The sequence below is a fragment of the Stegostoma tigrinum genome, chromosome 20, assembly GCF_030684315.1.
Source record: "Stegostoma tigrinum isolate sSteTig4 chromosome 20, sSteTig4.hap1, whole genome shotgun sequence".
Taxonomy (NCBI): Eukaryota; Metazoa; Chordata; class Chondrichthyes; order Orectolobiformes; family Stegostomatidae; genus Stegostoma; species Stegostoma tigrinum.
Genome location: NC_081373.1, coordinates 32,784,234 through 32,811,820, shown reverse-complemented (window position 1 = coordinate 32,811,820; position 27,587 = coordinate 32,784,234). Strand labels below are relative to the sequence as shown.

The following is a 27,587-nucleotide window of genomic DNA, read 5'->3' as shown; positions in this document are numbered from 1 at the left end:
TACCATTGCTTTTCTCTATAACTGTGTTTGCAAAGTCCAACAAATATGCAGCAATGCAGTCTCACAGCTGACTGCAGGGCAGAACTGTAGAGGTATGTCAGTAAAGAAATGCTCTTGCCAGAGTTGACACAAATGTTAATACTTTAAAAAGTTACAACAACAATACCGACAAATAATTTGCCAAGTGTCAAAAGGATTTAGCCCACAATTGTCTTAAACTCAATTGTGTTTGCCAGGTTTATCTTATTCAAGGCATGTAAATTAAATCACCTTTTTTAAAGCAAATAAAAGGTTATTTATCAATTCCAAAAATTGAAGGTACAGAATGTTTGATTAGTCAGTTTTAAACCACAAGTTAAAATTAAAACATTGAAAAATAATATTAACGAGTGGTAATTTAACATTTCAACATTCACAGGAAAATCAATAAATAAAATGTTAACAATTTCCCAGTTACATTTCAGTTCTTGCCCCAAAATTAATTAATTTACTTTTAGTATATAACATGCACCCTTCTCTTCACAGACTTTCGTATCGAACAGGACAGGATACAGCAAACTGTGATACTTGTCGAAACAGTGCGTGTATCATTTACAGGTAAGTGACTTGACAAGACAAAACTCAACCTATTTTTGATGGCCTACATCATCCTAAATATTGTAGGTTTCTGGTTATGTCTCATAAAAATGGCATTGTATCTTTAAATATCCTAATCACAACAAACATTGCTTATTTCAATTGCCCTTTTCATGTTCTTCAAATGTATCCAAATCCCTATATACAATGCATAGCTGCCATCTCAGTACAAGAAAGCCAAGATCACTAAACTTTAGGATTCTCGTATCCGGTAACAGTCTCACAAATTTCTTAAACATGGGTGATGTTTATGTTTTCATCCTTTCACAGGATGTGGGCATTGCTGCAAAGGCCAGCCTTTATTGCCAATTTCTTTCTTCAGCAATCATTACATTACTTTAAAAGTGGTGAGCTGTTTCAATGGGAACTCAATGTGGCAGGTAAAAATCATGCAAGACATTCACACCTTGGGAAGTAGTTGACCGTCTTCCATGCTGGAGCACAGATATTCTTTTCCTTGACAGCAATGAGGAGAGGAAAAACAAAAACCAAGAAGAGTATTTAATTTTGCATTATTAGTAAATACAACTCTAAGCTCACATCAGTTCACAGGATGAGGGCGTATCTGGGTAGTAGGTCTACCCATGGAGGATGGACATCTTTCAAGCTATGGAAGTGGTTACGGTCATGAAAAGTAATTTGATTTTTATCTGCACTGATTCAATCGCACATTAAAAATGTAACACTTTTTAAATGAGTAGGGAGATATAAGGGCCATTGTTCTGAACTTTATATTTCTCTATTTTCTAATCCTACAATCTGCAATGCTGGACATTTTATTTCTTTATTTTTCTTTTTTTTACTATAAGAACATGCACTGAAGAATCTGTATCGTGGCAATTTATACCTAAAATGGCGCTTTAAGTGGCAAATTGTAAACTTTCCGCTGTAGTCATTTGAGTACCTGTGACAATGAAGCTAATTTAATTCAATTCAATAATGAAAAACTTATAATATGGTTTTGTGAGTTCACATTTTCAGTTTGGAATATGGCAGTACTGATAATGTCTGGACATTAATTCCTAATCAAGTCAAGTTGGCTGTACCAGCTTGATGCCATGTACAAGCAGAATTTTAGAAGAACAGAGAATTTTGGGCGAAGCATATTGTCTTGGGATAAAGTTGTTGAATATCCAATGTTTGTGAATACCTTGAATAGGTGCTCTTCCTCTGGTAAGAGAAGGCAGAGTTTGTAGTTGTCCATGTCATCCCACTAGAACAGCATTTTACCTTTGGCAATAATAAGTGAGGATGATCCTCACACCTAGAGGCCATATGTACTACTTCAGTGGACAATTAAGAGCTTCCTGCCATTGATGACGTTTTATTAGTGGTGGGTGAGTGCTCTGCAGTGTCAAGACTGCAGCTGATGAGCTTTGGGCCCTCTCTGCAGTGGCCAGTGCATATTAACAGTTGATGGTGGAATGATACATCTTTTAAATGATAGGCCCAATTCATGTGGCTAGGACTTGCCCTGACGAGAAAATCCATAATTTCTGTACTTCAGTGTTGTGCGATGTGTCGGAATGTCTCCTCACCCACAAAGAATCAACACACTGTAAAATCAAAGATGTGGTGCCAAAAGGCTCTCAAAACATCAAATAGTGTAAGAAATATGTTCTGCCAAAATTAATTTTGCGCTTCATGAATTCAATCCATCTCATTATCTGTTTTTTGTACTAGTGTAATGATCTAAATAAAGCTTGTTGTTGCTTAATGTAACAACCTGACAGTGTGGTTTTACTGCATTTCAAATTAATTATAAATATAATCTGGCCACTCTAGTCCGTACTAGGTGCGTTAATAAAGAGGTACTGTTAATCCTTTGCATGTTATTCCATTGGTAGCACATCTAAGAGTGCATACTGTGAGCCATAAGTGACTCAGGGAAGAAATTAGTTCACAAGGCTACTTTAAGTGGCATCATGCAGACTTAATTATGATTCACTCCAGACTTAAAATGATTCACCACACAGGTAGCCTAATGGGCTTTGTCCTCCTGGATTTCTACAGGACATCATTGTAGAATGATGCATAGGTCACCCAGGTAGGGACCCACAATCCCCAGGACTCAGTGAACTTCTAGACAGCCGAAATAAGCAAATATTTACCTCGAGATTGAGCTAAATGATGGACTGATTTCAGTCACAGTGCCAGAGTCCCCAGGAATGAGCTGAAAATTTAGGCAACTATGTACTGCAATTTGACTAAGCACCACCCAATCACATTTTAGACCAAACTAGCATCCAATTAATTGACATCAGCGCTCATGTCCTTTGAAACCCACACAGGTCAACCTTCAAGAGCTTCCAGACAACTGGAACTTTTTATCACCATTCCATTGGAAAAACAGAATCTGGGATCATCAGGCAGGTTTTGGTAAGGGTGTCTGAGGACAAGGAATATAGTAGTGAGGGTATATATTGTTATCTGAAAGCTCCTGCATGGGCCACAGCGCACTTGATTATGAAGAATTCTTGGGTTCACCAAGTGATCTCCCTACATGACAGAGAACACATACACCCCTGATAAAATGGAAACAGCAACAAGGAACCCTCAATTATTCACTTAGTCATTCTTCATCTTCTCCGTCACTGGTCAAATACCATGGAAGTGGGAGGACATAGTCAATTTATGGAATGCCTTTCTCACCATTTTCAGGCAATGTTGTTGAGGTAGCTTTCAAAATCGATATTGAGCAGGGATTATGAGGTAATCTTGTTACTTCATAAATCATTAGCGTGATGCCACCTAAAATACTGCTTAGAGTTAGTTTCAGAGTACCAAAAAAAGTTCTTGACAGGGTACATTTGACAGCAATCTAAATGATCGATGGCTGGAGGGAGTGATTTGATGTTCTCAGAATTATGAAGGAAGGGATTGCACTATACTCTTGAGCTACATAAATAATTTGTTCTTGTTAAGACAAGAGAAACAAAAATGTCCCATTCATTTAAAGCCTAGTAAATTCAAAACTCATTTGCAGACAATATTTTAATTAGCAAGTAGTCAATCCAGAAATTGACAAAATGCTAAAGTAACACTCTTATTCAAAAAGTGAGACAGGCAGTAAGTAGAGATCTAATGACCAATTTGTTTACCATGTCATTGGGAAATTGGTAGAATCCATTCTGAAAGTAGTAGTAACAGGTCATTTAAACTGTAATCCATCACAGTCGGTATGGAATAAGTAAATCATATTTGACTAATTTGAGTTCTTCAAAGATGGAACAAGCAATGTGGGATAATGGGGATCCTTTCAATGTAGTATATCTTGACTTCCAGAAGGCTTTTGATAAGGCGGATACATTGAATAAGATCACATGGGGTTTGGGATAGTTTATTACCGAGGATAGACAACTGGCTAACCAACAGAAACGACAGTCAGGACAGATCGGACTTTGTTTATGGGTGTCAAGATGTAACACTAGTGAAGTCAACATGGCTCTGTGCATGGGAAATAGTGTCTCACCAACTTGATTGAGCTTTTTGAAGATGTGAAGAAGAACACTGATGAAGAAAAGTGGTGCACATTATCTATATGGACTTCACTAAGGCATTTGATAAAGTTCCATATGGTGGACAGGTTAGCAAGGTCAGATCACATGGAATACTGGGAGAACTAACCACTTGGATACAAAGCTGGCTCGAAAATAGAAGGCAGAGAGTGGTGGTGGAGCGTTGCTTCACAGTCTGGAGGCCTGTGACAAATGGTGTGCCATAAAGATTGGTACTGGGTCTGCTGCTTTTTGACATTTGTAGAAATGATTTAGATGTGAACGTGGGAGGTATGGTTAGTAAGTTTGCAGATGACACTAAAATTAGAGGTGATAGTGGATAAGAGAAGGTTACCTCAGATCATATGGGTCAATGGGCCAAGGAGAATCAAAAGGCACCTAAAGGGCATTTTTTTTCATGCAGTGGGGTGGTGCATGTATGGAATGAGCTTCCAGAGAAGTGGAGGAGGCTGGGATAATTACAACATTTAAACAGCATCAGGATGGGTATATGAATAGAAAGGGTTTAGAAGGATACAAGCCAAATGTTGGCAAATGGGACTAGATACATATAGGATATCCAGTCGTTGTGGATGAGTTGAACTGAAGGGTCTGTTTCCATGCTGTCTACCTCAATGACAGTATAACCCTATGGCCTCTAGAGTGGACTCAACTTAGCATGGGGAAAAGACCTTGACTATTCATCCTATCCATGCCCTTCATGATTTTATAAACTTCTGTAAAGTCACCCCTCAGCCTCCAAGGCTCCAGTGTAAATACCCCCAGCCTATTCAGCCTCTCAGTATAGCTCAAACCCTCTAATGCTGGCAACATTGTAAATCTTTCCAGAACCCTTTCAAGTTTCACAACATCATTCCTATAGCAGGGAGACCAGAAGTGCAGGCAGTATTCCAATAGTGGCCTAACTAGTGCCCTCCCAACTCTTGTACTCAATGCAGTGACCAATAAAAGGCAAGTGTACCAAACAGATTCTTTATTATCCTGTCTACCTAGGACTCTGCTTTCAAGAAAGTGAACCAGTATTCCAAGGTCTCTCTGTTCATCAACATTCTCCACGACCCTATTTTTAAGTGTACAAGCCCTGCCCTGATTTGTTGTACCAAAATGCAGCACCTCACATTTATCCAAATTAAATGTCATTGCGACTCATCGACCCATCTTTTCAAAGTCCCATTGTACTCTGAAGTAACGACCTTCGCTGTCCACAACATCACCAATTTCACTGCTAGCTGCAAACTTTCTTACTATACCTCCTTTATTCAAATCTAAATCATTTATACAAATGAGAAAAAGCAGTGAGCCCAGCACCGAGATTTGCAGCACACCATTGGTCACAAACTTCCAATCTGAATTTACAGCTGGTTGCAAATAGATTTAGACTGGGGTAAACAAACAGTGCATTCAGAGTGAAAAAGTCAAACAAATTATTTTATTGAAAAATGTTAACCAAAATGTGCTCAAGTCCATTCATGAAAATGATCAGTACTTTCCCTAGTATAAACATATACAGTGCAGTTCTTTGGCCTGTTATGAATACCTAATCTATGCTAGGATAAGGTGACTGGGGAATTAGAGAAAGCGGGACATTCTTTAAAACGCATTACAAAGTTACTACCTTCCAATTATTTATCTGCTGTGCAATGGAAAAAGAGCTTTGTATGATGGGCTATGAAAAGTCAATCCCGTGCTCTGGTAAGCTGGTGGATTTTGAGGGTTTTTAGTGGTAATCAGTCCGAGGACACACAAGTTCTCTGCTCACTTCTGCAGGCCTCGTAGTTGTGTGCCATGCCTTTTCAGTCACCCATAAGGGCTGCCCACTTTCAATATTGAACAATGATGAGAGGAAAGAACACAAGGTGGCTTCCCACTGCCTTCCTCATACATGCTGCAAGGAAAACACAGGTCCACTTTACAAAGGATTCCCCACTTTTAGAGCTTCTAGCCCTGGATTTTCCAAACTATAGTCTATAACCTTAGCTATGAGCAACAGGGTCCCAACTTCCAAGCAAGCAATGGAAGCTGTGGAGTGAAGACATCCGATTTGATTGGCTGCAAAGTCCCTTTCTAGCCACATTTTTTTTTTGCCAGACCCTGTGAAATAGTGTATGTCATAGTTTTAATTTGAGAGAGCAAATGTGCAGAAATATCAGTCTGATGCAAGACATCAGACACCACAAGACTGTAAACTAAACACTGATGATGCTGCCTTCTGCAGGGTCCTCACAGATGTTCACTTTTGTTTCTCAAACAACAATTATCCACTATCATGGTCAACAGCGCCATAACAACATTTAATACATCTCCTAAAATTGAGTCTCACTCCTTTCCTTCATTCCACAAAAACGGTAGGGTTCCCCAGTCCTTATGTTACCATATTACAAGCCTTTGCAATAAAGGATTGGAAGATGTAATTTCTACCATATCAGATGGGATGCCACAGCCAAATATTTTTCCCTCCCTTCCGCAGGGACCGTTCTCTCTGGGACACTCTGGTCCACTCCTCCTCCATTCCCAATTCCTCCCCACACCACCAGAGGGTCTTTCTCTCCAACTACAGAAGGTACAATGCGTGCCCACTTACCTCCTCACTATCTAAGACGCCTGATATACCTCCCAGGTGAAACAGTGATTTACGTGTACTTCACTCAACCTAGTCTACTGTTTTTACTATTCACAATATGGTCTCCTCTATGCTGGAGAGGAGAAATGCAAATGAGGTATTGCAGAACACCTACGTTCTATCAGCAAAAATTACCCCAAGCTTCAAGGTACCTGCTACTTTAACGAACCAGTGTTTCTGGTTAACATTTCTGTCGCAGACCTACTGCTATGTTCTAGCAAGCTTCAGCGCAAGGTCAAAGTACAGCACCCCATTTTCTGTTTGGGGATGCTTCAGCCTCTAGGACTCTAGTTTGAATTCAATAATGTTAGAGCTTGATTCTGTCCGTCCACGGTTTTTTTAATCCACCCCATACATGGTGCTATTAATGACAAAGGTTGCTTTTAGTGCAATCACCCTTCTCACGTACTCATACGCCAACTGTCGCATTATAAAGGCTGCATTCAATACAGCTTACTCATTTTCTCACTTAGTTCTTATTATCACTTATTGAGCTCTTCTTGCTAGCCATACTGTCCTTGTTTACCTACCCCTTTTTATATCCTCTCTCTCTGGGCTCCATTTCCACTCACCTCTCCCATTCTGAGCTCCTCTGCACCCATGAGATGATTCAACTTCAGCATAAATACCAGCTTTTCCCAGTGCTGACAGTTCTGGAGGAGTGTCCTGGATTCAAAACATTTACATTGCTTTCTTCTAACAGATGTTACCAGACCTGCTAACTTTTCCCAGAAATTTCAGTTTCTGTTTCAGTTCTGCAGGATCCAGTTATTCATTTTATATAAATTTTGATCCATCCCATCCCTCTTTTATCCATTCAGAATGTTTGCTAAAAATATTCATTTCTTCTTTACTTTAATTCTGCCTATGAAACATTTCCCTGTACATTGAATTTGTCTCTCTACTGGTGCATGAATAAGGTGAATTGGAAAATTAAATTACTCTTTGAACTAGTGAGCGGGGGAAAAAAAAAGTACAATTGCTCAAAAAATCTTCCTTTATTCTCTGTAATAGTTGGAATAACTGTATTCATTTTTGTCATGGAAATTGGCACAGTTGTAGAGATGGAACAGTAATGAGATCAGAACCTCAATTTGGCAAGAAGTATAACAAAAATGGAGAACATTCTGATCTGTTTCGAAAGTTGCCAGGGAAGAGGAGGGAGTTAGTGACTAGAAAATGGTGTTTTGTAATGGAATGAAGAGAATACTTTGGTAGTCCTGAATTGTAGATGTTGTAAATTTCTACTCATCCAGTACTAGATCTCAACAAGCAATCAACCAACTTAGAAACAGCTGAGGGGGTGGCTGGTGAGATCAAATGGTTTGTCAGTGTAAATGTAGAAACTGACGCTTTTTCTAAGGAAGATGTCATTGAGAAGAATCATGTAAGTGTGAAAAATGAAGGGAAAGTACTTTGGGGGGGGCACATCAGAGCCAGCAATGTAAGAGTGTGGAGAGGAGTACAGTGCTGGTCTGACGCAGCTGAAGAGCTTCTGCAGGACTCCTTGGAACTGGCAGAATGGTTCATATTCAACAATTCAGCAGCCAACCTACATAAGTATGCCACCACCATCACAGACTTCATTAGCAAGTGTGTAGAGGACTGTGTGCCAAAGAAGTCAATCTATATGTTCCCCAACCAAAAGCCCATGGATAAACCTGGAAATCCACTGCCTACTGAAGACCTGGTGTCCAATGTTCAAGTCAGGCAACCTTGACCTTTACAGGAAATCCACATACGACCTCCGTGGGACTATTAGAGATGCCAAGAAACAATACCAGATTAAGTTGGAGACCCAAACTAACAACACAGACAGCTGTTGTTTGTGGCAAAGCCGACATGGCATAATGGCTATAATGTAATGCATTTTATGTTCAGTTCAAACATACGGTCAGTGAAGCAGTGTTACCTGTCCCAACAGCCCTGGATGCAACTGTTCCCCCAGTCACTGCTGTGAATATCAGATTGATCTTCTTGAGGGTGAACTCACGGTAAGTTACTGATCCAGATGCACTCAGATCCTGTGCAGACCAGCTCACAGAGTATTTGTTGACATCTTTAACCTCTCTTTGCTACAATCTGAAGTCCCCACCTACTTCAGGAATACCACCATCATCCCAGTACCAAAGAAAACACATGCAATGTGCCTCAATGATTACAGCTCAGTGGTAGTAACCTCCTTAATTATGAAATGCTTCGAGTGGTTAGTCATGGCTTGTATCAACTCTAGCCTCACAGTCTGCCTTGATCCCTTGCAATTTGCCAAGGATCTGCCCCGCACCATCCCCATTGATGCAACAGTCAAGGGGCACGACAGAGCCTCTTTTTCCTTAAGTGGCTAAGGAAATTTGGCATGTCCGTAAGAGCTCTCATCGCTTTTACAGATGCATGATAGAAAGCATGCTACATGAATATATCATTGATATGGCAACTGCTCTGCCTAGGACATTAAGAAACTAAATAGAGTGGTAAGCACAGCCCAGTTATGGGTCATACAAGCCAATCTTCCAGCCATTGACGATCTAGACTTCTCGCTGCCTTGGAATGGCAGCCAACATCAAAACCCTTCCCACCCCAGTTATAATCTCTACTAACCTTTTCCTACTGGCAGAAGATACAAAAGCTTAAACACACTTACCAACAGGTTCAAGAACAGCTTCTTCCACACTGTTATTAGAATTCTGAATGGATCTCTCAACTTTCATGACTGATCTTGTTTTTGTGCATCTTCTTTGCAGCCATAACTTTATATTCTTAGCTCTGCACAATCATCCTATGATCTTTGTATGGTATGATCCGCCTTTGCACATCAAACTTTTCACTATATCTAGGTACATGTGACATTAACAAATCAAATCAAAGAATAGCCATTATATCTGTCACAGAAACTTGGCTGAGAGATGAAGAGGACCAAGAGCTCAATGTTCTGGGTTTCAGATGCCACAAGGAGGACAGAAACAGAGGCAAAACAGGAGCAGAGTGAACTTCCTGGTGAAGAAAAATATTACTGCTGTAATTTGAGAAGACATTTCTGAAAAATAGTCCAGTGGAAATATATGGGTTGAAATTATAAATAGAAAAGGAATGATCACCGTGATGGGATTATACTGTACACCCCCAAATAGTTAGACAGAAATTGAGAAACAAATATAGAGAGAGATCTCATATGTAACAAATAGAAGATTGTAATAAGTGATTTTAATTTTCCAAACATTGACTAGGACTATCACAATATTAAAAGTTTGTATAGTGGCAGTCTGACTTCAGTGGTGAGTAAGTTATTCAAAGTGATTCTGAAAGATAAGACTGTTATGCATTTGCAGAGGCAGCATGGTTTTGTGTGAGGGAAATTGTGTCTCTCAAACTTGATTGAGCTTTTTTGAGGAAGTAAATCAGGAAAATTGATGAGGCCAGAGCGGTAGACATTGTTTAGACTTTAGTAAAACCCTTGACAAGGTTCTGCATCGTAGACTAATTAGTGGTTAGTTCACATGGGATTCAGGGTGCGTTTGCCAATTGAATACAAATTTGGTTTAACAGCAGGGGACCTGTGGCCAGAGGTGGTCCACAGCCATTAACACAGTGTCCACTTTTATCAATCATTTATATAAATAGTTTAGATGAGAATAAATAAGGAATGGTAAATAAGTTTGCAAATGTCAACAACATTGGTGGTATAGTAGACAGTGAAGAAAGTTATCTTAGATGAAAAAGGGATCTTGATCAGTTGGGTCAATGGACTAAGGAGTGGCAGGTGGAGTTTGAGTTATTGCATTGTGGTATAACAAACAAGGGCAGGACGTATACAATTAAAAGGAGGGCCTTGGGTAGTCTCGTGGAACAGAGAGACCTATGGGTTTGAGTACATAAATTATTTGACGTTTGCATAACATATAGATCGTGGTGGGGTGAGGGGTTAAGAAGGCATTTTGCAAGCTTGCCTTCATTGCTCAGATCCTTGATTTTCAAAGTTGGGACGTTAGATTGAGGTTGTGTAAGACTTTGGTAAGGCCTCTTCTGTAATTCCGTTCTCCTCACTGTAGGAAGGATACTATTAAGTTGGCAAGGGGTCAGAAGAGATTTATCAAGATGTTGCCAAGAATGGAGCGTTTGAGTTATAAAGAGAGGCAGGATAGTCTGGGAAATTTTTCCACTGGAATGTAGGAAGTTGAAGGGTGACCTTATAGAGGTTTATAAAATTATGAGGGACATAGGTGAGATGATTGGCAGGTGTCTTTTCTCTCAGGCAATGGATTTCAAGACTTGAAGGCATATTATTTTTAAGGTTAGAGGAGAGAGATTTTAAAAACTCAAGTGGCGTATGTGCGGAATGAACTTCCAGAGTAAGTGGTGGATGTAGGTACAGGTGCAGTGCTTGGAAGTCATTTAGATAAGTACATGACTAAGAAACGTTTGGATGCCTCTGGACCAAGCATGGGCAGGTGGGACTATGGCCAGCATAGACTGGCTGAATCGAAGGATCTGTTTCTGTGCTGTATGAGTCTATGATTCTATGACGAGAAGCCACTGCAGATAATTTTCTATTTATGGCTACAGAATAGGCAAGTGAACTGGGAAGCGAGAAAGGAGTGGACCAGTAGCTTTTTTAATTAAAGACAATATTAGCACAATAGAGGGGGGTGACCTTAATTCGGGGAACTAAAATACAGCCCTTTGGATCGAGGTGAGGAAGAATGAAGGCAAGAGGTCATTTACATGAGTAGTGTACAGACCCTTTAACAGTAACCACAAGGTAGGTCAGTGTATGCTTACTAGACTTGCTAATGACACAAAAACAGGAAGGAAAGTAAGATGTGAAGCGGACGTAAGAAGTGTACAAAGGGTTATTAATAAATTAATCGAAAGATAAAAGATCTGGTAAATGGAGCACAAAGCAGAAAATTGTGAAATGTTTCATTTTGGTAGAAAGAATAAAAAAGAAGCACATCATCTAAATATTGAGAGATTACAATAAGTTCTGAGATGCAGAGAAATCTGCTGTCCTAGAGCATGAATCAAAGAAGGTTAATATGCAGGTACTGCATGCAATCAGGAAAGCTAATAGAATGTTGTAGTTTATTGAGAAGAGAATTGAATACAAGAATAAGAAGTTATGCTTCAATTATACAGGGCTTTGGTGAGATCACTTTGACAGTACCATACATAACACCAGTCACTTTATTCATGGACGAATATTAATACGCTGGAAGCTGTTCAGAGAAGTTTTCTTTTAGACTGATGCCTCTAATGAGCGAACCTACTTTATTCAGGAAGTCTAGACAGGCTAGGCCTGTATCATCTGGAGTTTACAAGAGTCAGAGGTGAATTAATTGAAATATACAAGATCCTGAGAGAGCTCAACTAGGTAGATGTGGAAAGCATATGTCCTCTTACAGGAGAACCTAGAACTAGGCGTCATATTTTAAAAATAAGGGGGTGCCATTTAAAACAGAGATGAGAAAATATTTTTTCTCAGAAGGTTGAATGTTTTTAAAGCACCCTTTTTCAATAGGCAGAGGCAGAGGCAGATAAATTCTTGTTTATCAAGGGTATATGCAGAAATGTAGAATTGAGATTAAAATTGTATCAGTCATGACCTTATTGAATGGTGCAGCAGGCTTGAAGGACTGAGTGGCCTACTCTTGTTTTTTGTTCATATGTATTCAGCTGCAGGAGGTATTTGAAGAAGATGACATGATGAACAGACAAAAACTGCAGGCAGATCAAGAAGCACAAGGAAAAATCAGTTTACCACTGTCAAGGTCATTTGTGACTTTGAGGAGTTAGTTTGTAAGGAGAGTGGCACAAAGCTTGGATTGCTTTTTCACAGAGGTGATGGTAAAAAAATTTGAAGGGAGAGACAGTATCTGAGGAAAGAAAACAATTAACAGCATCATTTAAAACTCGTAAACAGGAAAGAAAGTTGGATGGTCGACTGCATACTCAAACTAAGATCAAACGAGCAAGAGATGTGTTTCGTGCACAAGGTGAACTTGGAGATGATGGCTTGAAAACAGATGAAAGAGTGGAAACCGCACAATGATGAAGATGATGATGTTACTCAAGGGAGTAGCAATATGTTTCAATGGGCCCCTTGAAGGATATCAAGAATCACACAACGGGGAGGCTTATGGAGGAAGAAGTCAAGTTTGTCGTAGCAGTTGAAGAGTAGAAAAGTTGAAAAATGCTGAAGTATTTGAATAGAGATTTGGGAACACTAAATACCTGAGAGGAGAGAAATGAAAGGAAGCAGATAGCAGGAGGAAGAGGGTTAGAGGGTAAAAGGAGAAATAATTTTACAAATAGAGCCAGGACTGTGGAAAGAGAAATAAAGGACTTGGGTCACGAGGTGATTCAAGGAAATTAAAACATGGGAAAACTCAAGTTACACATCTGATAATGTCATAAGATTAAATGCTTTCTATCCTGATAGTGAACTATCCCTTTTAATTCCAAAAGAGAACTATGAAGAAACAAAGCACAACAAATTGTTAGAATTAGTAGGCCAGACAGCATCTGCAGAGGGGAAAACCTAAGGTTAATTAACTGCAAATGTAACTGCAGTATATTTTCAAACTTTATACTTGGGGACATATTATAATATTGGCAAACTTTGCTTCAACCAGCATCTTATGAACTGGCACTCTTGATAAACCAGAAAAACACATAGTTCACGTTCTGAAATATCAGTTTTTAAATTTATTTACATCAGTGTAAATATACTTGTTGTTCAATTTAGGGGCCACACAAAGTATCAGTGGTAGATTCAATCCCGCATTAATTTCTCGTCAAATACTGTGACTGCCGCAATTTCCATGTACTCAGTTGAGGGTGCGTGAGAAGACTTTCAGCCGCTAAGTTTTATTTAAGGCAATAGTTGCATTATTATTTGTGATTTATGTTGTAAATATATTATAATGGTGACGTGTATAACCCCATTTCTATTAATTAGTGTTTTTACATTGATTACGTGAATCTCTTGATTATCCAGAATATTTGATCAATCAACACACAATCAAGTCCTGTAGGTGCCGGATAATAAAAACTTTACTTTACTCTCTTCCCTTCTCCCAGCCATCCCAACTCCCTCTAGCTTCTGACATGCAAGGTCAGCTACCCAAAGGAGAAGGACTCTGATTGCAGAAAATGCAAGGTCGTAAATCCTGTGTATCTGTGAAATCACAAGTTACGAATTCGCCTATCTGCACCAAAAATTAACAATATGAATCAACATCAGTGGGCAAAAATTGCATATCCTCAATATTTTTAACCACATTAACCCATTTTTAATGAATCCACACTCACAAATTTCACCATTCACCAGGATTCTCTTGAAAGGAATGTCATGGATATGAAGGAATGACTATACTTACATATAGCAATCAAAAAGGTCGCAGAAAGTCCATAAATGCTGTGCATGTAAAAAGGATGCATCTCTTAATATATTTCACAATCTCTTCATGAACTTTAGCTTGGAGACATTTTATCTCATAGGAACAAACTGTTACATCAGTAGTACACTTCATATATACTTAATCAACATGCTCAATTTCAGCAAACATCTCTGACCTCATTGATCTGTTGGAAGACAAGTGTAATTAGCTGCTTTTATCAATCCCATCTGAACCTGGCACTGTTTCCCTTAGTACTGATAATAATGAAAAATCTTTTCACGCATGTTTATACGTAATATTTCCAAGGCAATATTTACTTCATTTTGGTCGGTGAATTTAATAAAACTGCAATTACATTGTATAACGTACTAAAAAACCTAGGTATATTGTCATGGCTCATCTAAGTATAGTGAAACGCTTGTGCAGTTTTCTTTAAATTCTGCTCTGGCTACAAAACACATTGAAATTCAAGTTAGAGGAGCGCATTCATCAATCTCTCCATTTATACAAAAAGGATCAATTTGTATTGCAACACAGAAATAAACTGAATTCTATAATCTCCACACATTGGATAACGATTTCAATCACTTTCAAAAAAATTCATGAGTTGCACACATCAATCTTCATGTTTTAATAGGATTTCTATTATTTGCATTTATCCAATTATCAACAAAATACCACAACAATGTACCGTGATGTTATATTTATTTAGAATTATCAAAAATATAGCGCAGTAACAGACCATTCAGTTGATGTTGTTCCTCTCAAGCTTTGTCACATATTTCAACATAATCACTGCCATCCTCCAAGCACATCTCCCAACATTTTTCCGAAATACATCCATGCTGTTCTCTTCAACCACTTACTGTAACAGAGTTCCACTTTATTGTACTTTTGATAAAGAATTCCTTCCTGGAATTGTCGCATGTATTTTGTAGTGATCATCTCGAGATCTGTTCATCTCTCAGGAAACATTCTCTCTACATCTGCTCTTAACAAAAGCTTTCACAATTTTCATGACCTCCATAGGACCCTCAGCCATGTTCAATGGACAGAGAAAGGGCTGAGCCTGTCAATCCTTTCACGACATATATATCCACACATTTCTATCTACAACGTCCTTGTAAGGCTTCTCTATACTATTTCTATTTACCCTCTTCCTTATTTACGATTAGGCACCAGAACTGCATGCATTACTCAAAATCTGGTTTAAGAACGATTCAAAACAAGTCTAACTTAACGTTCATACATTTTAATTCTATCCCTTGAGAAATACAATTTTTTTTATGACTTCATTATTCTGTGATGTAATTGTAGCCTAAGATCCTTTGTTTCTCTAGACGCACCTAGACTCCACTCACTTGTCCCCACATAGACTTGCATTTCCAATAACTAATATCCCTATTTTCAAAACTAAAACATCGTACCTCACATTTACCCACATTGAACTTTATTTGGCAATTATTGACTGATTCTGCAAATTGACTAATGATTTCCAGCTGTAGGATTCCTAGCTTCTGACATGCTGTTGTAGCCACCTTATTAAATGGTCAGTTAGGTTTCCGGATAAGGGAACCCCAGGATGTTGACAGAGGGAAATTCAGGGATGGTAATGCCAGTGAATGTCAATGGACAATGGTCAGATTTTCTCTCAGTGGAAATGATCACTGCCTGTCAGTCATGTGGCGTGGATGTTACTTGCCACTTGTCAGCCCAAGCCTGGATAAAGCAGAGGTCTTGCTGCATTTGGACAAGGACTGCTGCAGTTTCTGAGGAGACGTAAATGGTGTTGTACACTAAGCGACCATCAGCAAGCTTGACCATTTCTGACATTATAATCAAAGGAAGGTCATTGATGAAGGAGCTGAAGATGGTTAAGCATGGAACACTAACCCCTGCACAAATGTCCTGGAGCTGAGATGGTTGATCTCCAACAATGACAAGGTGGCTGAAAAGTAGCATTTGTGATACTGGAGCTCTCTGGATAACGCTGAGATGCATCACCCACTTTGCACTTCTGGTTGAACATGGTTGCAAATGCTTCAACCTTATTTTTGCACTGATGTGCTAATTGTTCACTTATGGCTCCCCCATGATCGAGCATGCAGATACTTGCAGAGCCACCTCCTCCAGTGAGATGTTTTCTTAAGGTTTTCAAAACGATTTGTAGCTCGGGTTGTGGATGAGGTTGTAAACATGCTTGCCGAGCCAGTGGGTTTGTTGTAAAACGTTTCATCACCCTGCTAGGTAACATTGTCACCGTGCCTCCAAGGAAGCGTTGGTGTTCTATGTTATTATAAGATGATTACTTGTCCATTACTAATCACAGTGGACATGGCAAGAATGCAGACCTTCAGTACGATCTGTTCATTCTGGAAACAATTATCTTTCAATCAGCTGCAGCTTATGTTGTTTGGCATACGTGTAAGCCCTGTTTTGTAGCTTCACCAGGTTGATACCTCATTTGAGGCATGCCTTCCTGCACTCATCATTGAACCAAGATTGATAAGTAATGGTACACTGGGGAATAAGCCAAATCTTGAGTTTACACATTGCATTTGAGTACAATTCTGCTGCTAATGATGAACCATAGTGCTTCATGGATGTCCATGATAAATACTTCATAATTTTCAACAATTTCTTGACCAAGTTGATGAAGATCTTTGACTACTGTATACAATTTGATGTAAAATTGTGTTTTCCGATTCCCCTGAGACACACCTTGGGATATTTGAATGCGTTAAAGGTCTAAATAAATGCAATTTGTTGTTTCCATTGCCTGCCTGAGATCTTCACCTACATTTTGAATTGCACATAATCAGGGCAATTGACGTTACAGTCTAAGAAAAGGTTTTGCGTGCACCTGACCCCACACACATGGACAGCTAGCTGCGTCTCAGGAATGAAGTTATGACTTAAATATTTAGAGCCATTGGTGAGAGGGTATTGGCATAAGAGGATTGCTTCAAGTAAGTCAGATAAGGATTAGTATAGGTGAGTCAGCATAGAAAAAAGGGAAAAATCTTGTCTTGAACTAACTTGACATTAGCAGCCAGAATATGCCATTGCAGTTGATGTTCTGCATATAAACTTACAAAAACCGTCAGATGAAATATCCAATATTATAGTTTTTAGCCAATTTGATGTATATGGAATGAAGTAGGCAATAGCAGCATGGATACAAAACAGCACGTTGTAATGATTGAGAGATAACAAGGTGTACAGCTGGATGAACACAGCAGGCCAAGCAGCATCAAGGGAACAGGAAGGCTAATGTTTTGGGCCTAGACCCTAAGTTGTAATGATGAGTTGTTTTTTGTTTGGAGGGAGATGTACATTAAGGTGGATAAGTCCCCAAGTCCCGATGGGATCTATCCCAGGGAACTGAGGGAAGCGAGAGAGGAAATAGCGAGGGCCTTAACAGATATCTTTGCAGCATCCTTAGACATGGGTGAGGTCCCGGAGGACTGGAGACTTTCTAATGTTGTCCCCTTGTTTAAGAAGGGCAGCAAGGATAATCCAGGTAATTATCAACCGGTGAGCCTGACGTCAGTGGTTGGGAAGCTACTGGAGAAGATACTGAGGGATAGGATCTATTTCCATTTGGAAGAAAATGGGCTTATCAGTGATAGGGAACATGGTTTTGTGCAGGGAAGGTTATGTCTTACCAACTTAATAGAATTCTTTGAAGATGTGACAAAGTTGATTGATGAGGGAAAGGCTGTAGATGTCATATACATGGACTTCAATAAGGTGTTTGATAAGGGTCCCCATGGCAGGCTGATGGAGAAAGTGAAGTCACATGTCCAGGGTGTGCTAGCTAGATGGATAAAAAACTGGCTAGGCAACAGGAGACACAGAGTACTAGTAGAAGGGAGTTTCTCAAATTGGAGACCTGTGACCAGTGGTGTTCCACAGGGATCTGTGCTGGGACCACAGTTGTTTGTGAAATATGTAAATGATTTGGAGGAAGGTGTAGGCGGTCTGATCAGCAAGTTTGCAGATGACACTAAGATTGGTGGAGTAGCAGATAGTGAAGGGGACTGTCAGAGATTACAGCAGAATATAGATAGACTGGAGAGTTGGGCAGATAAGTGGCAGTTGGAGTTCAATCCGGGCAAATGCAAGGTGATGCATTTTGGAATATCAAATTCAAGGGTGAACTATACAGTAAATGGAAAAGTCTTGGGGAAAATTGATGAACAGAGAGATCTGGGTGTTCACGGCCATTGTTCTCTGAAGGTGACAACGCAGGTTAATAGGGTGGTCAAGGCGGCATATGGCATGCTTTCCTTCTTGGACAGGGTATTAAGTACAAGAGTTGGCAGGTCATGTAGCAGTTGTATAGGACTTTGATTCAGCCACATTTGGAGTACTGTGTACAGTTCTGGTCGCCACATTACCAAAAGGATGTGGATGCTTTGGAGAGGGTGCAGAGGAGGTTCACCAGGATGTTGCCTGGTATGGAGGATGCTAGCTATGAAGAGAGGTTGAGTAGATTAGGATTACTTTCATTAGAAAGACAGAGATTGAGGGGGGACCTGATTGGGGTCTACAAAATCATGAGGGGTACAGACAGGGTGGATAGCAAAAAGCTTTTTCCCCCCAGAGTGGGGGACTCAATTACTAGGGGTCATGAGTTCAAGGTGAGAGGAGGAAAGTTTAAGGGAGATATGTGTGGGAAGTTCTTTAAACAGAGGGTGGTGGGTGCCTGGAACGCATTGCCAGCGGAGGTGGTAGACGCAGACACGTTAGCATCTTTTAAGATATATTTGGACAGGTACATGGATGGGCAGGGAGCAAATGGACAGAGACCGTTAGAAAATAGATGACAGGTTAGACAGAGGATCTTGATCGGCGCAGGCTTGAAGGGCCGAAGGGCCTGTTCCTGTGCTGTAGGTTTCTTTGTTCTTTGTACATGGTTTTGAACTTGGCAATACTGGTTGATATCAATTTCAATATTGTTTACTTTTATATCATTACTTGAAAATAAAGAAACTAGTAATGGACTTCAAGAAAACATGACAGCTGCTGTTCAAAAGGCAGATTATATTTTTAAAAAATGCTATAATTTTAAATTGTGTGTAAGAATAGATAACTGGCAACAATTGTATGTAAATCTTTCGAACTGAAACAACAGGTTAAAGCAGCCATTTTATAAAGCTCATGGATTTGAGAGTTTAATGAACACGACATACAGAATGAAAAAGTCAGAAACTAATTATACATCAACGTAAACAGTGCATCCTGCCCAATTTTAGGTGTAATTTAAGAAGGATAAGATCAAGATCATCTAGCAACCTGGATGAAATAATTATATTGAAATTCATGGTTTCCTTAAGTCGTTTATTTCATTCAAGTAGAAGTTAAAAATTTATCTGAAGCCATAATGTTGACACAATTTTTCCGCAAAGTAAAAGGTTTATTCACTTTTTTTTTATAAATCAGTCATCTATTTTACATTCACGTACAGCTTATTACAATTCTGCAGGAAAATAGTATCATGCCAGACACATTGTTATTTATGATTGTATCAGAGATAATGGGAACTGCAGATGTGTTCATCCAGCTCCACACTTTGTTATTTATGTACTACTTTGCAGCTATGATTTGTTACAGTCACATTCAATAGACTCTGAACTGTAAGTTGCTGCAGCATAGTTACGAGATCATTTCCATTTCAAGGAATTAAGAAAGCCTCCCTAAGTCTCATAGCAAGAAAACTTCCATTTTTAAAATCCTGCATCAAAATTTACAATACGATGCAACTACATTAAGAACCTCTCATGTTGAAATGTGATATTGGCAACTTGCCTGCTAACTTGAATGAAGTAATCAACAGTTTCAAAGAGGTTGACAAGCCAAAAGAAAACCTAGAGAATAGAGTGAATGAAAGCTTGACACTTCATCAAGGTGGCTGAAAAAGTTAATTACATCAGACATTAGCGTTTGTATTAGTGTTTTACAGTCACATTTCACAGTTCAGTCTGTCTCTGTGGGAAAGCTGAAATCCAAGGGCCTTGCACATAATCTGCAAGAGGTACTTAGAATATGAGTGGAGTGAGTCATGAATTTGTCATGGACAAAATTCAGCCAGCTCAACATTCACAGCTCTTTCATAGAGGTAGATTTATTTTTAATAAAAAGGAAAGTGTAAAAAATAAGAATTGACCAACCAATCTAATCCATCATCTATTCACCTGCCATTCTACCACCTCACACATCCACCTGCCTTCCCTATTTCTGCACCTATTTACCTTCTCTCTATAGACTATAAGAGACATCTAAATTCTGAACTGTTAAAAAAAGGGACCCGATTTGACCTCTAACATGAATCCTCTCTTGTTATTTAAGGCATCTACATCAGGTGTACTCCACTTTCTCAAGAAAGTCAAATTAAAAGTTCTAACCGTAACTATAGCATTCTGGGACACGTAAAAGGTCTGTGGTGAAATCACACTGTGAATGCCATTCTTTAAAATTCGGATCAGTATCTCTAACAACAAATTGTGTTTGAGTCAAGGCTAGGCCCAAACCCACAAACATTCCACTCATATCAGAGTGATATCAAAATCATAAGGGTGAATGCAGGAAGCATGTGAGCAATAAAGGAAATCATCCCTCACTTCCCCATTATTATCACGTATCTAGACAATTTACCTATGTACAGCATTTCAAGAGGATTTTAATGCGTCATTCTTAGGTATTTTGCAATAATAAGATAGCATATAAAGGAGTGTATTTCTTTCAATGATTAAACATGAGAGACTTAAATAATAAACCTATTATCGTGTCAGGTGATAACACAGGGACAAACGTTCAGTGACATCCACACCAGATGTTGCTTCCACCAACCTGCTCACTTGATTACAACAAATGGCATCAAGATACCCACAAATTCATGCAAAAGTCTGTTCTATCAGAAGTCACTTCGCTACTTCTCCAAGATGAGATCACAGACACACCAGAGCTTCTATCTCAAAACTATTCAAACTGTATGAATGAACATGCAAATCCTCATGAATTTGTCAAGTGAAAAAGCTTTAGATCTTTATACAAAATTCTATACAGCAAGATCTGAATATTCCAAATTTTTTAAAAAGTCTCATGTTCTGGGCTCGTGCCCAATAGAGAAACGAGCTTCTTTGCATATTTTAAACTTGTTAATTGGATCTCTATTCAGTCTTTAAACCACAAGCAAAATTTAAATTTAGGTATAATTCTAGATTGATGTTGTACCCTCTCCAAGTCAACATATGCTTTGTTAACTGTGCTGCCTAAATTTAAATGCAAAACACCAGGCTGGATCATAACCAATGTTCTGAACCAAACTTAATCCTGGTCTCATTAGATATGCACACTGAAGTTAATCATGATATCCTACTTACAATCAATTCTTAGTGATTCATTTAAATATGATGACATTTTGAAAGTGACTAAATTAGTTTACAATGAAGATTTTTATCAATGTGCATTTTTATGAATTCTCAGAAAATTTAATAAACAAAAGTATCTTCCAGACATAAATATAAACAATTCTTACACTATTATCTAGTGCATGTCAACTACAATCAGGTTTGCTTATATACACAAACTTAATATTAACAGACAGTTGTGATGAAGTACAGGGCTTCCAGAACCACCCAATTTCATTACCTTCAGGGTAATTTTCTTGGCCTAACCATTTTCAGTTGCTTCATGAATGACCCTCCATCCATTACAAAATCAGAAAATGGGGATATTCACTAGAGACTGCACAATGTTTAGCACAATTCACGACTTCTCGAATACAGTACATGCCCAAATGCAGCAAGACCTGGACATTATCCAGGCTTGGACTGACAAGTAACATCCATGCCAGGCAATGAACATCACAAACAAGAGAGAATCCAACTATTGTCCCTTGACATTCCAAGGCATTACCCTCACTGAATCCCCCATTATCAACCTCCAGGGAGTTACCGTTGACAAGAAACTGTACTGTTCCAGCCATATGAATAATGTGTCTACAACAGTATAACAGAGGTTAGGAATCTTACGGCGAATAACTCTGCTCCTGCTTCCCCAAAGCCTGTCCATCATCTACAAAGCACAAGTTTGGATTCTGAATAAATACTGTCCATTTGCTCAGATGAATACAGTTCCAACTACATCAAAAAGTTTGTTAGAATGCAGAACACACAGCCTGCTTGACTGCCACCATATCCATAATCATTTGCTCGTTCCACCACTGTCACTAAGTGGCATTGGTCTGTGTTGTCTATACAATGCACTGCAGAAATTCACCAGGGCTCCTTCGACAGTACATTCCAAACCCATGACCACCAGCATTTAGACGTTTAAGGGCATTTGCTATGTAGTAATATCACATGCCATCTCCCCACAAAGCCACTCACCATCATAATCTGGAAATATAGCACTGTCCCTTCAGTATTGCTTAGTTAAAGTCTTGGAACTCCCTCATTAACAGGATTGTGGGTCTGCCTACACCAAGCAGACTGCAACAGTCCAAGAAGGGAACTCACCATCACTTTCTGAAGGATACCCTACGGATGGGTAATAAATGCAAGTATAGCCAGGATTGATAACATGTTAGAATGTCCAATAAGAAGAACCAAAATTATAACCTGAGCAGTATTCAATTCCAGATAAAAAGGGCACTGAATTATAAATCAAACATTAGATATGTAATGCCGAATGTCTTCCTTCATGTCGCTCAGGTATCATATTGACTGCAGCTTGGGATGAAAAATGATGAAAGGATAATAAAACTCACAGGGGCACTTAAAATGATGTATTACACAGCAGGATTACTAGTTAATAAACTATTAATGTTTACAATCTTTATTATTTTACACTAGATCATTTTTTATGCTACGTTTGCTGCATTATCACCAAGATGCTTATAGAAATTTAGACAAAGCTGTGTCTTCCTAAGCTTCTGTAAAAAGAACAAGCTATTTCCCTATTTAACATTCCTGATTAAAAAAAGATGCACCTAATATCACCTCATACCAAAATTCCACAGCACTTAAAAAAAGTTTGTCTCTATTCTGGAATTCTGCACTCGCCTTGAAACAAAGATCAAGTAACAGAGAAGTCTGAGAAATGATCCCTCTGCAGATACTGAAGTCAATAGGACACCTCCTGTAAATTCTCAATGAAATTTACAGCATGAGCAGGTAATTCTGCCTATTACCCGTGCTGCAGTTCAACTGAAGTTACCTGTTCAATCAGTTTCTTGCTCAAACTATATCCTCTTACATTTTAAACGGTTATCCAATTCCCCTTTCAACATTCTTTCCTTTCCTTGACCTCTGTCTCCATTTCAGGAAATAAACTATCCACTGCCATCCACTACAAAGTCACTGACTCCCATAGCTACTTGCACTACAAATTCTTCCCACCCAATTTCCTGCCAGGATTTCATCCTGTTCTCCCAGTTCCTTCACCTACGTCGTATCTGTTCAGATGATGCCAACTTCTAAAACATCGCTGCTGACATGGCTTCCTTCTTCCAAAACCATGGTTTCCTGTCCACTGTGGTTGATAGGGCCCTCAACTGCATCAGATCTATCACCAATGCTTCTGTCCTTGCCCCTCACCCCATCACTCACAGCGTGATTCGGTCCCCCTTATTTTTATTTTTCACCCCACCAGCCCTCATGTTCAAAAGGGTTATTCTCTACCATTTCAGACAACTCCACCAGAACTCCACCACCATACGCATCTTTCCCTCACTCATTCCATCTGCACTGTGCAGAGATTGTTCCCTCTCACCCTAGTCCATTCTTCGACCACCAAAACCACCCCCTTCAGAAGGTGCAATACCTGTCCCGTCACCACCTCCTTGCTCACCATCCAAGGGCCTAAACAGTCTTTCCAGGTGAGGTAGCATTTCACTTGTATCTCCTCCAATCTTGTGCATTGTATTTGCTGAACCCAATATGGCTTATTCCACATGGGAGAAACCAAATGCAGACTGTGCGACTGCTTTGCAGGACACCTCCAGTCCGTGTGTAAGCATGACCTCAAACTTCCCGTAACCGGTCATTTTAACATAGTATCTTGCTCAAGTGTCCGCTTGTCTGCCTTGGCATGCTACAACACTTCAGCAAATCACAGTGAAAACTGGAGGAGCATTATCCCATCTCCAAACTGGGAACTTTTACAACCTTCTAAACTCAATATTGAGTTCAACACCTTCGACTGTGACCCCATTCCTTCCCTTTCTTTAAGCTTGTTACATTCTCTGTCACCCTCTCCTCCTCTCCCCACCCCAATGGGACTGTCTATTCTTTCCAGTTTAGCAGTAAGACACACCATTATTCTACCATTCTTACATTCCAATTACTTAATCTGAACAATCAATATTCTTTCTCCCCTAACACTCCACGCCCCTTTCTCCTTCTTCTCCAACCCTTCGCCCCATCAATGCTGCCCCCTCCACGCTTCACTTTAGCTGTGAAGGGTCATCTAGACTAGAAATATTAGCTTGCTTTCTCTCAGGATGTTGCTTGGCCCGCTCTAATCTCCAGCATTTTCTTTGTGTTTTCAGTTCAGATTCCAGCATCCACAGTAATTTGCTCCTACAACTATTCATCAAACGCAACTTGCCTGGCCCTCTTTAGAGAATTATGCATATGCACCCTAAGGTCCCTCTACTCCTGTACTTGCCTTAAAGTTATACTATTGAGTCTGTATTGTCTCTCTCTGTTTCTTCCACCAAAATGCATTATCTCACCTTTCTCTGCATTGAAATTCATCTGCCAAGTGTCTATCCATTTTGCAAACTTGTCAATGTCCCTCTAAAGTCACTCAGTGACATCCTCACAATTTACTATCTCCATAGCTTAGCATTATCTGAAAATTTAGAGATCTTGCCCTCAACACCCATCATGAAACCATTTATATCAAAGAAGTATCCCAACACCCATCCCTGGGGAACACCACTTTCAAATCATCTCCATTCTGAAAAATGACCACCTGTATCTACCTACCGTTTTCAATCTTTTAGCCAACTTCTAATCCATGCTGCCAAGGACCTATCAATCGTAAACATTTCTAATTTGCGAACCAACATGCCATGTGTAACCAAATCAAATGCTTTCTGAAAGTCCAACATCCATAGCTCCACCCTCATCCACTGCCTATGTCACTTTGTCATACAGCTCAATCAAATTTGTCAGACATAACATGCATCTGACAAAGCCATATTCACTCTCTAGTATTAACTCACTTCTCTCTCAGCATGTATTTATCTCGTCTCGTATTATGGCTATTATCAGCTTTTTCCACTATTGGCATCAAGCGACTGATATCAAACAATGATGTCACATTTGCAATCTTCCAATCCCGTAGAATTAATTCTAAGTTCAGAGGGGCTGGGAAAATTGCTGCCATTCATTCTGCAATTAGCTCCTCTACCTCTCTCAAATCCAGGATGCATCCCAACTGGGCCTAGTGACTTCTCTACCTGGAATCCTTCCTTAGCACTTCTTTGCAGCACTTTACCTTGATCTACCTCTATACTGACCAGTTGCTCAACACGCGTTTTCAGCTAGGCCATTGTCACAATTTTCTAATTTAGTGAAGATAGAAGGAAAGTACTCATTTAGTACCAAAACAAAATTGCTGGGGAAACTCAGTAGGTACGGCAGCATCTATGGAGGCAAAACAGCAATTTCTGTTTTGTTTCTGATTTACAGCATCTGCAGTTCTTTGGGATAGTAAGAACTGAGATAACAGGGTGTAGAACTGGATGAACCCAACAGGTCAAATGCTGCCTGGCCTGCTATGTTCATCCAGCTCGACACCTTGTTATCTGCAGTTCTTTGTTTTGTTTTAAACTCATTCAGTATATTTGCCATAAGGTGCTCGCTGAAACAAAGGTTATCATCCTTGTTCCTTACGGGCCTCAATATTTGCTTCACTAGTATTTTACAATCAATATGTTTTCCATCTCATGTAAATAGTAACATTTAATAATATTAAAATAAATACACTACAAATATAGCTGTATAAAAGGCAGGTTTTGACAATTAAAAGTACATCCTTTCAACTGACTACAGCCACAGTAAATCTTTGAATCTCCATTCCACTAATTTCATCCAGATTTCATCAAGATATATTTTGGAAACATATGGATAAATAGATTATTTGGAATATATGGGAACAATGTCCCAAACTCCATCACTTTGAACAAAAGAATTTGATGAGAAACTCATGGCAAATACCTGCGAAAAATACAGTGAAATAATAATCTGACAGCTCAAAACTTCAGTAACGTTGGGGGAAAAAAAATTTCAGCTTGTACTCATCAAGGCATAAACCACAAGATACAAAATCTCAAGAGAAGCAATATTTTGTACTGCATAAGAGGGTGCTAATTGGTTGGCAAGTGAACTCTGATTGTTAAAAGCATTGTTGTGGAGAAAACACACAGAAACCTTAAACCATGAAGGAGTTCTATCCGAACAAATGCGAGGTGATGCATTTTGGACGATCAAATTCAAAGGCAAACTATACAGCAAATGGAAAAGTCCTAGGGAAAATTGATGAACAGAGATCTGGGTGTTCGGGTCCATTGTTCCCTGAAGGTGACAATGCAGGTCAATAGGGTGGTCAAGAAGGCATATGGCATGCTTTCCTTAATTGGACGGGGCATTGAGTACAAGAGTTGGCAGTTCATGTTGCAGTTGTATAGGACTTTGGTTCGGCCACATTTGGAATACTGTGTAGAGTTCTGGTCGCCACACTACCAAAAGGATGTGGAAGCTTTGGAGAGGGTGCAGGGGTGGTTCACCAGGATGTCGCCTGGTATGAAGGGTGCTAGCTATGAAGAGAGGTTGAGTAGATTAGGATTACTTTCATTAGAAAGACAGAGATTGAGGGGGGACCTGATTGAGGTCTACAAAATCATGAGGGGTACAGACAGGGCGGATAGCAAAAAGCTTTTTCCCCCAGAGTGGGGGACTCAATTACTAGGGGTCATGAGTTCAAAGTGAGAGAAGGAAAGTTTAAGGGAGATATGTGTGGGAAGTTCTTTAAACAGAGGGTGGTGGGTGCCTGGAACGCATTGCCAGTGGAGGTGGTAGACGCAGACACGTTAGCATCTTTTAAGATATATTTGGACAGGTACATGGATGGGCAGGGAGCAAATGGACACAGACCGTTAGAAACTAGATGACAGGTTAGACAGAGCATCTTGATCGGCACAGGCTTGGAGGGCCGAAGGGCCTGTTCCTGCGCTGTAATTTTCTTTGTAATTTGTTTTGTTTGACTATAAGTCAGGCAAGTTAACACTTATCAGTCAGGGCATTACCATGTGAAATACACCACCAAATGATTATTCCCAAACTTTCTTTCAGATGGAAAAGACACAATGAAGCACGTTCTTTCCGTTTCCCAAGGACA

At 39.5% G+C, this 27,587-nt stretch overlaps 2 protein-coding genes across 5 annotated transcripts in view; one reads left to right on the top strand and one right to left on the bottom strand.

Annotated features, from left to right (window-relative positions):
* Nucleotides 1-27,587, bottom strand: part of dock1 (dedicator of cytokinesis 1) — a 562,483-nt gene that overhangs the window by 283,377 nt on the left and 251,519 nt on the right. The window lies entirely within an intron of this gene.
* LOC125461825 (inhibitory synaptic factor 2A) overlaps nt 1-27,587 on the top strand; it is a 117,586-nt gene that overhangs the window by 21,552 nt on the left and 68,447 nt on the right. For all 3 annotated transcript variants that reach the window (XM_059653094.1, XM_059653093.1, XM_048551088.2), the window contains exon 3: nt 526-597. In XM_059653094.1, coding sequence (XP_059509077.1) covers nt 526-597 — 72 coding nt within the window. The remainder of the gene's footprint in view (nt 1-525; nt 598-27,587) is intronic.